Source organism: Hetaerina americana, unplaced genomic scaffold (assembly GCF_022747635.1).
Source record: "Hetaerina americana unplaced genomic scaffold, ioHetAmer1.1.p SCAF_10, whole genome shotgun sequence".
In the NCBI taxonomy this organism is placed as follows: domain Eukaryota; kingdom Metazoa; phylum Arthropoda; class Insecta; order Odonata; family Calopterygidae; genus Hetaerina; species Hetaerina americana.
The window spans coordinates 10,284,158-10,296,915 of record NW_027286070.1 but is presented as its reverse complement, the minus strand read 5'-3'; the positions used below and the strand labels follow the sequence as shown (position 1 = coordinate 10,296,915).

General features: G+C 37.4%; 1 protein-coding gene across 1 annotated transcript; it reads left to right on the top strand.

Moving 5' to 3' along the window:
• Positions 1-7,910: 7,910 nt before the first annotated feature.
• LOC139698144 (ergosterol biosynthetic protein 28 homolog) lies at positions 7,911-10,099 on the top strand. Its single transcript, XM_071597071.1, has 4 exons — positions 7,911-8,507; positions 8,598-8,688; positions 8,782-8,900; positions 9,295-10,099. Exons 1-4 carry the CDS (start codon positions 8,378-8,380, stop codon positions 9,423-9,425), a joined length of 471 nt encoding a protein of 156 aa, XP_071453172.1. The 5' UTR covers positions 7,911-8,377; the 3' UTR covers positions 9,426-10,099.
• The last annotated feature ends 2,659 nt before the right edge of the window (positions 10,100-12,758 follow it).

The window sequence follows — 12,758 nt, the reverse complement described above, 5'->3', positions numbered from 1 at the left end:
TTTAAAACCAAAAAAATCTTGCCGAAATAAAACGTTAGCAAACAAATACGTTACCCCGAAAATTTCATCTTGATGTTAACTTCAGAAACAGCACGACTGAAAAAGATCTTATGTCTAACGTTACGCGAAGTTCCTGCGTCATCCAAAGGTTAGATTCCACTATGAAAAATGAAAAACAAATACTATTCTAGATGTTTTCAATGATTGGAGATTATATCCTTAAAAATTTTACGGACATTCTAAAGAAAGTGCAAATGAAGGCATTATTTCACCTGATGCAAGGGTTTTCACATCAGAGTAAGATGAAGATCCGAATCCAAGTTTGGATGAACCTTGTTTGATATTCCTGTTTTATTCTTCACTTCTTGACGCTGACTATGATACACTCGTAATAAGTAGATATCCTTGTGAAATTATTATTTAGTTACTTGTCGCTAAAAGTTTTTTCAATATATTTATTTACAGGGATGACTATTTCTACAAATTTAAATTTACCACAAACTCCAATAACGCAATACAAAGTTTCGGAGGGGAAAATAAATGCATGGCATTCATTGCATCGCATGGCAAATATTTTTCGAGGAATCAGATATATGATAAAAGAAACCATAGAATGCAATTAAATGCAAAATCCGATACGAATACTTGGTCAATAATCCGCTAAAGCTAAAATAACTAACAACACAAGGGTGTTGTAACCACACATTGAAGTAATTTCACAATGGAGAACAATACACATTTTGTTTCCAGTAATCGATTCTTGATACTTGATGAAGTGGCCCTAATTGTGAATATTATTAGAATGGGCTTGTTAGTTTGGAATAAAGCATGAAGCCATTGGTTTTGAAAATTTCAGAAGTATCTTGAAGTCTCGATTGTCACCACAACGTCAAATCCCCTTTGTAGTGTTTCGCGACCTTTTGCGAGTTGTAACTCCCTTTTAAAATGTTCGTGTTTCCTGCGACGCGATATATTCATAAAAAGGCACCTTTGTCAGGTCAATAATTAATGTTGAATTCAGAGTTAGAATATTTTTGTTTGGCATATAAATAAGCGTAGATAACCATTATGGAGAACTTTGCTATAAAAATAATTACAACTACGAATTACCGCGGTGATCCCCATGAAACTCCTTGCGATGCCTTTAAAGTTCGCGACTCACGGGGTGGAACCTAAGTGTTAAAATCCGTCACGGCTATAAATATATGGTGATTTATCAGCTACCTGTTTAAAGTTATATATAGCATAATTTGAGCAAATAAAACTCAAAAAGGCCTTGACATGTTGCCCATGCCTTTTCTGCCAGTTCTGTTTACATGATGCAGGCTCTAAATTTTCCGTATCCAAACTATTCGGAAGAATACTCTTTCACGATAACAAGTTGTTTTCAAAAGGAACTGGAAGAAAGAAGTTAACAAATAAACTTTTTGAATTACTCAGGGTAAGCAGCATCCTTGTTGGGTTCTTGCAGCAATCTTAAAGACAAATGTCCAGGAAAAATATCTAGAATCGTTTTTGCATCAAATATGGTCTCCTTAATTTAACATAGCATGTTCAAATAAAAAGGGCAAAACTGTACGCACACTTTCCGTTCCCTCCCGTAGTCACATTCTTTCATTGGCGAAAGCTAATTAAAGAGCAGTTTTACGAAAACGTAACAGGTAAATACAGTTTATACGTTGAAGTAAACTTTATTTTAATTGATATATGTGCATACAGGCATTGTCAGGTGACACACAAGTCCCTAGAATCGCGATTTATTTTGTACAGAACATTAAAGAAGCTATATTTAAAAACCCCATCATTCTCCCAATCTTTAAAAAAACTCAAAACTAAGCCGCTACATGGATAATCAAGGAAATTGCAAAGTAGTACCAGCCCAGCATCACATCCCGACCGAAATCACGCTGGCCAACATCACACCCCATCCAAAATCACTTGCCGTCAAACATCACCCACTATCACTGTCCAACTTCTCACTCCGCCCGCATTGCATACACACCAATATCGCTCACAGACTTTGCAGAGTTTATCACCCAGTCCTTTGCCCAGTGGCTGCCTTACATGTGTTGTTAAAACTCCTAACATTTGATGGAAAGGGCTCAAACAACTCTCCAGGAGCTAGTTCCAATCCACAATACATCTATTTAAAATTTAAAACTTTTTTCTGTTTGTTCTTGTGTTCTTATTTTTATTTCAAATCTGCGTTCGTTTCTCCCCTTAAAATATGGTTTTTGTATTTCCTTCCTTAAATTATCCCAAGTTTTATAATTTTCAACTATTCTATCCATTTTACCTAACCTACTTCTCTTTGTCATATTTCAAGTTTGTCACAATTGTTACATTTCAGAATACCCATGTGTATCAAATGATTCTGTGGAACTATTGGAAATGTACTATCTTCGGACTTTAATATTTAACTAAACAAAATTACAATTGTTCGGTAAGTAGTATAGTTTTTTTACGTGAGAGGCAATCCCTGTCGTTCGTATTGTTGTTGCTGTAAAGATTCCATGGCCTTCACCCATACGAGTCGTATGAAAGTTGTTAAAATGATAACGGAAGAATTTTTCCGTAGAATACAACGGTATAAACTAGTAGGTTCTCATAATAATCAAATAGCTGATGCCGATGCCATTCTGACTCCAAGAGATGACTTGGAGACACAGGAAAAGTCTACGAAATGGGCTAAAATTAATTGAGGTGGAGCGCAGATGCTGTTCTTTTCTCAAAAATCAGTTTTAACTTAATCGATGAGTTTTCTGGGGCTTTTTGGGGAGTAGAGTTCACATTGTTGAAGGTTTTAAAGCAATGTTCACCCTTGGGATTCTTTCTGAGACATACCCATTTGCAAAATTCTAAAAGGTAATAATATTTAGCTCCAATTTTATAGAAATACTTGCCAATTAGGTAAATCTAGGTTTTTACCTTCAATTGTTCCCGGCATCCTGTTGGAAGTACCTCAAGTCTTCACTTTTTTCCTTCCTTAGCTCTGTAAAAAACATTTTCCACAAATTAATTCATATGGTAATCATAATCAAAGCGTTTATGAACTATAAGTCTAACGGAGGCGCTACAAGAAATTTTATTAGTTTGCAGCATATTTTTCATTTTATAATAACGTTTCACATTTGAGAAATTTAATCGCGTCATATGTTCCTTGTTTCGCAATCACAAACAAAATGTAAATCCTGCGCTGAGATGTAAGTACTTTGGAAAGGATAATATGGATGAGCACACATGAGGATTTGGTCATCGTCTTAAGGAAGCATACAGCGAAATACGAAATCCGAACAACGCAAGCCCTTCGGTCATGAATTAAATGCTATTTAATTGCATTTAATTTCTTTAATGTTTAAATCCCCCCAAGAGAGAAGCAATAAAAACGTTGAATAGCAAATCAATGCGTTTAACACAAAAGAAGTTTCATCTCGTGACCCTACAATCGAAAATATTACACTTAAATTTTATGGGTAGGTTGCAGGTCCTGTTTATTAAGTAATTTTTCACGGAGTCATCCGCTAAATGTGGATTACAATGCTAGAATTTGAGTGTAAAAATCCCGATCAAGGAGTTTTGATTTTTACACTCTAAAATTATTGCTTTATTAAGAATTATTATCACCTCGAAGAATTCAAAACCTACCATACCTGTATTATCCTCCAGATCGTCAACCCCCCAGGACAAAATTGAAGTAGGGCAGATAGAAAACATTTATTCCCTCCCAAAAATATTAATTTACTAACTGTTAAATTTAAGCCTTTCAACCGAGAAACCCGTGGTCCATCAGTGGTGAGTAGACGCTGGATGTTTGCGGTCATTCTTGGTTGAATAAAAATCCTCCGGCAATCTGATTCGTGTTAACATTCTGATTTTGAACTGAACTCATCGTTGCTCCTTCATCAATTGGATCACTTTCAGATGAAGTTGTTGAATTATAAACATGACCGTTTCCTTTCGAGTATTTAAATTTGAACCGGTAATAATTGTGATATTGTATTACGTAATAGTCTTAATTCACATAAAAATAGTATTAATCCGTAATGTTGTGAAATGTAACTAGAACTAAGTTTCCTTAGTACTTCTTATTTTTGCAAAATACCTTCCGTGAACTTGCTAAAAGTGCTATAATTACGGCTCGACTCCGATCAGATGAAATAATCGTAAGGACAATTGCTTGAAGACGAATTCTGAAACTATTTTACGGGGATCATCCTATTCATACGAGTGCAAGCCTTGATCTAAAGCCTTTACAGCCATGGAGTATACAGAACTCTCCATATTTTCAGCCTCTGAAGAAGAGCGATTGGCTGCCAGTTCGACGGAATTACATTCTAGGTCCACAGGTACAGCGGGCTCTGGAAGATTGTCTGCACGAATAATATGTATATTCGTGATTGACTTCAACATTGCCTGTTGGGCAATGCTTCCGAGTGCTAACCCAAAAGTTGTAAATGAAGGTGATTTTGGAGTCCGGTGTGTGAAATCTTGGATATGAGAAATCACTTAAAATACGAATTGTTACCATTGATTTTTTAATATCCTTTCCCCTAAGCCCTGGGCAAATTCTGTCCCCTTTTACCAACCTCTCTCTGTTTGAGTTTTACTGGCTACTTAGCATTGCGTGAAAGTCGTTCCGAACAACGAATATATATTCTATAAATATACCTAATTCATCTACACATTTAATAGGAAGGATCAACCCCAGCCGTAATTCTAGAAACCAATCAATCCCTCCCGTGCTTAGATTTCAGAGTTAACCGAACTGGTACAAATAAACTTTCCTTCGAAATTTGCAGAAAGCTCACACACACCAACAGCAACATACAGGGTCGCAGCAAAAGAGGTAGGACTGATTTGCTCCCATTCCCCGTACGCCCGCTGGAAATTTTCTTTGGGGATGCCGTTGATGATCCTCGTCGAAGCCTCTTGAACGGCCTTTATCGAGTCAAAACGTCGTCCCTTGAGCTGTCTTTTCATCAGGGGGAAGAAGAAGAAGTCCGGTGGTGCCATATCGGGAGAATGGGGCGGGTGCGGCAACGTGGCAACGCCGCATTTGGCCAGGAGCTGTCCGACGGCGAGCGCGCCATGGCAGAATTTTCGGCACCATCTTGGCGCACACCTTGCGCATGGCCAAATCCCGTGAAATAATGCGTTGGACGTTGGATGCAGACAGATCCAACTGGTCTGCAATTTCTTCACTGGTTAAGCGTCGATCTGTGTTCAGCAGTGTCCTCACTCTGTCCACATTCGTGTCGGTTCTTGCCGTCGACGGCCGTCCGGAGCAATGGTCGTCTTCAACGAGCTCCCTACCCTCTTTAAACAACTTGTGCCACTCAAATACTGTGGAACGGCTTAAGGCAGTGTCCCCATAAGCCTGCTTGATCATATCGAGGGTCTCAGTTTCCGTCTTCCCGAGTTTCGCACAAAACTTCACGGAATAACGTTGCTCTAATTTCAGATTCATTTTGTTTTTCGACGCGGACAAAAAACTTGCTTCACTAAAAACGGTGTCCTCACTCAACGACAGCCCGCAGGCGACTGAGGTTGGTGTTGGTCTGTTGCTAAGAGCCCCCTTCCCTTACCCTGCCAGGCAGACCCCCCTCCACCGCTCCGTTCGCGCCAGAGAAAATCAGTCCTACCACTTTTGGGTGCGACCCTGTACATCAGTCGTATTTTGAACATGATACACACAAACACGCGACATTTCATTCCCTAGTCCATAGACACGTTAACATTGATCAAAGCAAAATTTCATTCAGAATTGGAGTAATAAAACGATCCGCCGCTATAAATGGTTACAATCCAAACATCATCGATAAGATCCTCAAGAAACAGAAACACAAAAAACTAATTCAAGACAGCACCACATTATTACCCACTGATGAAAAGAAATACCTAAAATTACCTTTTTACCCCGCACTGACTAAAGGACTCGCTCCGATTTAAAAAAATGATAGAAATTCTATATTCGTCACCAACAACAGACTCAAAACACTTTCAGGAAACCCAAAAGATCCCATTGATTCACTCCAAAAATCAGGCATATACGAGATAAGTTGTCCCGAAAGTGACCAATCGTGCATGGAAGAAACAGGTAGAAATATTCTCACACGTTTTTAAGAACACATGGCTTGCTACAAACTATGTCATACTGAAAGATCGGCATTGTGGAGCACATGCATCAACACTCACACAACATTGATTTGAAAAATTTAAAACTCATTAGCACAGTACCGAACCACTTCTTAGACTACCATGAAAGTATCCACATCCACTGCTCCAAGAATAAACTCATGAACCCTCGCCAGGGCCCCATCTCATCATTCTTATTCTCCTCAGAAAAACACAAGAATAACCCCACTCAAAATAATCACCATTCAAAAATCACTCGGCTTACATTGTAATTATTTCACCACAATCCGCGCAACGGCTTCCAGCCCCCCACCCAAAAATAACAAAAATCCCCACCCTGACCATTCCTCACACCTTCCCCTTCCACCCGACATTTCCCATCAACACCCCTCCCCTCCTTTCGAACGTTACAATACACTCAGTAATATAAGACACTACAAACGAGATGTCATCATTCCTTCGCCGAAGAGGTCTGCTTGGCAGTCGAAGCACTACTATATGTCAATTAAGAGTACGGCTGGGGTTGACCCTCCCCATAGTAATCATATGACCGTAGTTACCGTTCCTTTTGATTTAGATAAACATCTCTTCACTGACTATTATGAAAACATTATGGAAACAAAAACGACCAAAATTAAATTATAATCTCACAAAAAATACTTCATGAAGCTCACTTTGCAATGCAACGAAACTTACGTATAAGGGTTTTAGAAAAGTGTCAAAATGGCTTGACTCAAGTTCAAGTTTACACTCTTCTAAAGAATATATTTTTCCTACTGTGTGCATAGAGAGGTTATATATACTCAGAATCAGTCTTTCAGGGTAAAATTCAACTTCAGCTGTATACAGCCGGTGCAAAACCTAAACTCCTGTGTTTTCATATCACCCTGTTTCTCATATTTGAAGTTCGTATTGCGCAATGCGCTAAGGTAAGATTTGAAATTACGGATGGCTGACGGAATAAAAAACGCAAATATTTTGTAGAAGAATTGATGAATTTTCTGATACACATTTTCGTCGTTAGTTTAGATTACAGAGTTCTACCAAAGACCATTTTTTTACATTTGGAATGGACGGATTCGCGAGGATTTGGCATATCTGCCGGCAATTATAAACCTAATGGCAATTACCTAATGTATACGATTTTAAAAGATCTTAATATAATGCAAAGCAGTCAACAACCTGAACGTACAAGAATTATTTGTAAATTTCTATTGCAGAGCCATTTGTGACTTTTAGAAGTATGCACCAATCACTCGGAACAAATTGCGTCAGTTTGTTGATGCCATCAATGTATTTTAATAAAAATGTAAGATTAGAGTAATGATTTAATTTTTATAATACGATGGACAGTAAATAGATCATTTGCTGTTTGAACTACATAGATCTTCTGTTGTGGGTTTTAGGCTATTCGTCCAAGGCGGTCAAATACGTTACTGAAATATTCTCATCTACGTGATTTACGCTAATATCCGTGATGTGGAGCAGGCCAGGAAACCTTTCATTAATTAGCTGCCTTATAAACTAAATCAGTCATATCCAATCAAATAATAAGCTTTACTGGACGGAAACCCCCCGGAGCTTGCGTGGAGAACTGCTTGACGTTTATTCTAACGAGCAGAAAACATTTTTTCACCCTGATTTTGTTCAAACTCTGCACAAAACTAACTTTCTTCATCAGATTACCTTGGGTTATTTCATAAAACAAATACATACCTCGGCTGTAACTGCAGATGTCTTCAAAGCTTAATGCCGTAAACTTAATTATTATTGTTTTGGAGAGTAGTTCCCAGTGCACATCACTTGAGCAGAGAGTCACTCTAAGTTTGTATATATACTACGTCCACACGGGATCCTAATGTAAATCGTTTTAGTTGACTCCACAAAATTATTTTGAACAGTTGCCACAACGAACGGAAAGTATGAAAAACAGTTAATCCACTACCGCTTTTCGATAGAGGTAACGAATGGTGATTCAAGTAACTATGGACATAATATTGTACTTCCATTTTTTTCTACCGTTTCAAATTGATTTTTACATCCTAATATCAAACTGAAAGACTGAACTGATAAGTTTGTAAAGATACTCTAACACCTTTGCCCGTAAACTTTTTCATTAAATCGATATTTCACTGCATTTTGATAACACGACCGGCAGTGTGCGGCAGTGATGGGTGTAGGTTCTTACCAAGTGGTTGTTGTACATTTATTTCGTTTTTATTGGGGCAAGACGTAGAGTGAAATGTCTAATCAAAAGCTCATGTACACCTTTCGAGGGTGGATAGCATTTGTTGCATTTATGGATATAGGAACTGCTGTAAGGTGCTATATTGAAAAGCGCACGTTCCTTGGCGGTGGCCTATATATGCCCGGTAAACTTACATTTGGGGTTTGAATGAGGTAAACATTGTATTATTCTCACAGGTCATGTTTACATTTAATTGATCTTTATGCAATTACAGAAGATAGTTCGCTTCCTAGGGTCTTAGGAGCATACGCAGTATTGAAATCGCTAATCTTGATACATTGTACCTTATTCATCCACTATAGACCGTAAGTATCATGTGAATCCAGCGATTTCCAGTAATTTAATCTTGATTTAACTCTCATATTCCTTTTTCGACTATTGCATCTATTTTGACCAAGGATCATCAGTCTAGGTGTATGCTCCCTCCTGTTAACCATTCTTCTGTATCTGTCAGAATCTCTTTACTTTGGTACTGCTGTGTTTGGCTTCTACGTTCTCTTCCCTTGTGTGCTAAACGGTAAGTACCAATTCTAATAATTATGCAATAGTTATCCAAAGCTTCCAATAAAGATATTCATCAAAAATATTTTAGTATTTTATTCCCGCTAGTTTTAACCTTACTATTTAACCAGTAAAAAGATGATATATATTTATGAAATACATAAGCAGTGGACACTTGAAATTTCTAGATAATGAAAGATGAATGAGTCTAATTACGCACGTCCATTGGCAAAAGTAAAGCAATTTGAGTTCCATTTGCTACTGAATGTGACAATTTTGGGTACCAAAACAAAAACTCAATTCATCTCAAAGAAGTAATTGGATTCATTCAACAATTACGCTTAGTTCTTTAGATTAATTATTAAATTTACACCTGATGCCATGATTTCATCAAAATCCTCCATTTATAGCTCTCACTATGGTTGGACTAATGATTACTCCACGTTTCTTGGACCCACCGGAAGTCATTGAAGATGAGAATACTGAGCTTCTTCGGCAAGCAGTAGCTTTCAGGCGAAGACGGGGGAAGAAAAACAATTAATCATATCCATTTTGGATATTTATATATCATATATCCTCAACATTAATCAATACTTGATAGGTTTTTTCTAAACTGACGTTTCAGTCGGTATACCTTTTGAAGTCTTTTCAAATTCTAGTCATAACCAAACTTCCTAAAGATTTAAATTTTGACATTTTGCATAGTTTTTAGTGTGCAAGAATGTATGAAGATCTCAATTTTTTAAAGTTTTACATTTTATATGTTAAACCCTTGTGATAAGAAATAAACTACCTATTATTACTGAATTTTGCAATTGATTTATTGTATTCCTTTGAGAATTCAAAAACATATCTGTTAATACAAAGAATGCCTTGATATTTAAAAAAAATTTTAAGTTATCAATACTATATGTGGGGATGAATTGAAGGCATATTTAATGATGTATCTTAGTTAATGGTAAAATCCTGGAATTGATTGAATAAAGATTATTTTAGTTTGAATTTATTGACTTGGCTACCTCAGAAATCTCATTTTTGGCTTCACCTTATGAGATTCAGTAACTGGCTGGTGGCAGCAGTGTAACATCCTCATCTACCAACCAAGAGGTCGCGGGTTTGATTCCCACCTAGGTGGTTTTTCCTCCACCTAGGGCTTGGGTGTATGTAATTGTCAAGTTGTTTTATCATTGTTCAAAGTCCTATGTAAAGGTCAAAGTGCTCTTTTCGGAAAAATGCAAAATAAATAAATAAACTTCACCCAGCCACATGATTTCATATGATGATATCTTGTTAGGATGATTCTCCAAGTCATTGACTTGGAGAAAACAAATTTCATTTCTTGTTTTAATCAATATACAAGGAAAAGAACCAAGAAAAAGTCAGCAAACATTGCTGTTTAAGAAACAAAAATTCTTGAAGTTGCATTAAAAATTTCTCTATTACACATTGTGCCTTCCATTCTGCAAGTTACAGGAATCCCTTCTGCTGAATGATGATAAATTTACTAATGATCACATACTAATGGTCTTTAGCCCTAAAAGCATGATGTTAGTTCGATTGAAGTTGGTAGAGGCATTGCCTTTGAATAAATGTGGAACCATATTTTTATAAGCATGAGCTGTTAAAGAAACCAAAGATGTCTTTGCACACGCAATTCTTTCATTCTTGGCATAAATCTCATTCTGTATAAAAAAATATTGGGATCACACCCATGAGAACCAACTTTATCATTGAGACCTTAATTTCAAAAAGTAATTATATTTCAGTTGATTCCTAGATGCCTCATAAGGATGCAGAACAACAAAAGCATAGGTAATACCCAGGTTTGATTATCAAAATTCACGTTTTTGGTCACTTCACTGGTCTTGAGCGTATTGCAGAAAAATAAACATTCTTTTACCCTGGTTTGAAAGGTGTTGCTCTAATATATGCTTACTGAACCCCTGAAGGATAATAGTTATTTTATATTTAAGAAACATGAGCTTATCAAGTGCGTGCCTTGCTTATAAATCCTTCATTCTTCTTCAAATCCTTTATTCCCAACTATATGAATGGTTCTTTTACTATTCAGCATAATATTTATCAGCATATCATAATAAATTACAGGCCTGTAGTCTGTCTTGGGATAATAAATGAAGTACAACTACAGGTCACCAAAGATGATAAGCATATGGACCACACAGTGTCACTGCATGATGGTGCACTGTGGTGGCCTTTCTTTAACATGCATTTCAATGTCACCGAGGTACATGAGCATTTGAGGTCAAATGTGTAGTGCCACTGACTGAGTGTGATCAGTCCCCACCACTGGTTGTGGAATTTAAAGGCATTCTCTACTTGCACACCGTGTGGTAAATGCTAACCACTGAGTGGTACCGCTAAGTAGCCTTGGGTGTTATCAACCTACCTCTTACTCTCTCTGCAACATTTCTCAAACATGACACTTATAGAATTCAATTGGTGAAGCATTGCAGGAGCCAGCCCAACACACCAATCAGTTTGTGCAAGTTACTATAATCTTTGATCAAACACATTCCCATGGAGAAGATTACAAAAATGTGCCTCTTTTTCAATATGATAGATGTAATTCAAATAATAATATGGAGTTCATAAAAATATAACTACAATAATTAGCACACTAGGAGTAGCCTTTGTATGATCAACCACACAATGAAACATTCTACGGTGAATTTTCATTGCAAAAATGTTAGACATACGAGGGTCATCCGGAAAGTAGTACCCGTTCGTGAAATAAAGACACAAAAGTAAATATTAACAAACATAAAAAATTTTATTTGAAAGAGGATACTTTAAACTACTTCTCAACATAATCTCCAAGCAAATTAAGGCATTTGTCATAACGTGTGACAAGTTTCTGTATTCCTGCTGCATAGTCCTTCGCCGCCAGCTCATTGAGATACGCGAGGGACCCATCTTGCACAAATTTTTGCATAATGCAGATGGTGTTTAACAATTTCATGAACAATTGTTCGAGAAACATTGGGAAAATGCTCACAGATGTCATCAATTGTGACGCGCCGATCGTTCCTCACGAATTCGTCAACTGAGCTCACCAGTTGGTCTGTAATGACAGACGGTCTCTCCGAACGCTCATCGTCGTGTGTGTTCCCCCTCCCCATGTTGAAGTTGCGACACCACCGCCGAACAGACGACTCGTCCATTACATTGTCTCCATACACCTCCTTTAATTGGCGATGAATATCACATGGGCGAACGTTTCTTGCATTGAGGAATTTAATCACTGCCCTCACTTCACAACTGGCGGCGTTCTCAATTTTTTTAAACATTGTAAACAATCACAGAAACAACACAGGCAATGCTAGCGTCACGCAACTTGGCTCAGAGAAGGCAGACAAGCCACTGAAGCTATCTGACCTCGTCCAGCGGCTACTCGCGTCGTCAGCACTTCATGCGGCACGAACGGGTACTACTTTCCGGATGACCCTCGTACTTTCAGATAACAAACTGAGCTCCAGATATTGATACTCACAGGGCATACTATTTAGTAATATTGATTCAGTTGATTAGTGAGCCCTAGGCTTTAATTATAAGATGAAATGAAAGCCAGAAATTCGAAGATTACTCTGGCACAAAGATATCAAAGTTGTTTACACTGGTTCATAGCAAGTTAATATTTGTGATGAATGTGTTTGTGACATGTTTTATATTCTTTATTACCTGGTTATTGTTAATAGGTAGAAAAAAATGCAAGTTCATACAAGGGTGGTCCCGGAATACCTGACCTAACAAAGAAAACACAAAACTTTCGGGAAAAATGTATTTATATTTCAACATTATCTCCTTTCAGCTCTATACACTTTTCCCGGCGATGTTCAATAAGTTCGATACCCTT

Bases quoted from the DNA above. Each gene is read 5' to 3' on its own strand.
- LOC139698144 (XM_071597071.1), top strand. From the start codon at position 8,378: ATGTCTAATCAAAAGCTCATGTACACCTTTCGAGGGTGGATAGCATTT. The intron at 8,689-8,781 runs GTAAGTATCATG...ATTTTGACCAAG, and splicing joins TTATTCATCCACTATAGACC to GATCATCAGTCTAGGTGTAT. The intron at 8,901-9,294 runs GTAAGTACCAAT...CTCCATTTATAG, and splicing joins CTTCCCTTGTGTGCTAAACG to CTCTCACTATGGTTGGACTA.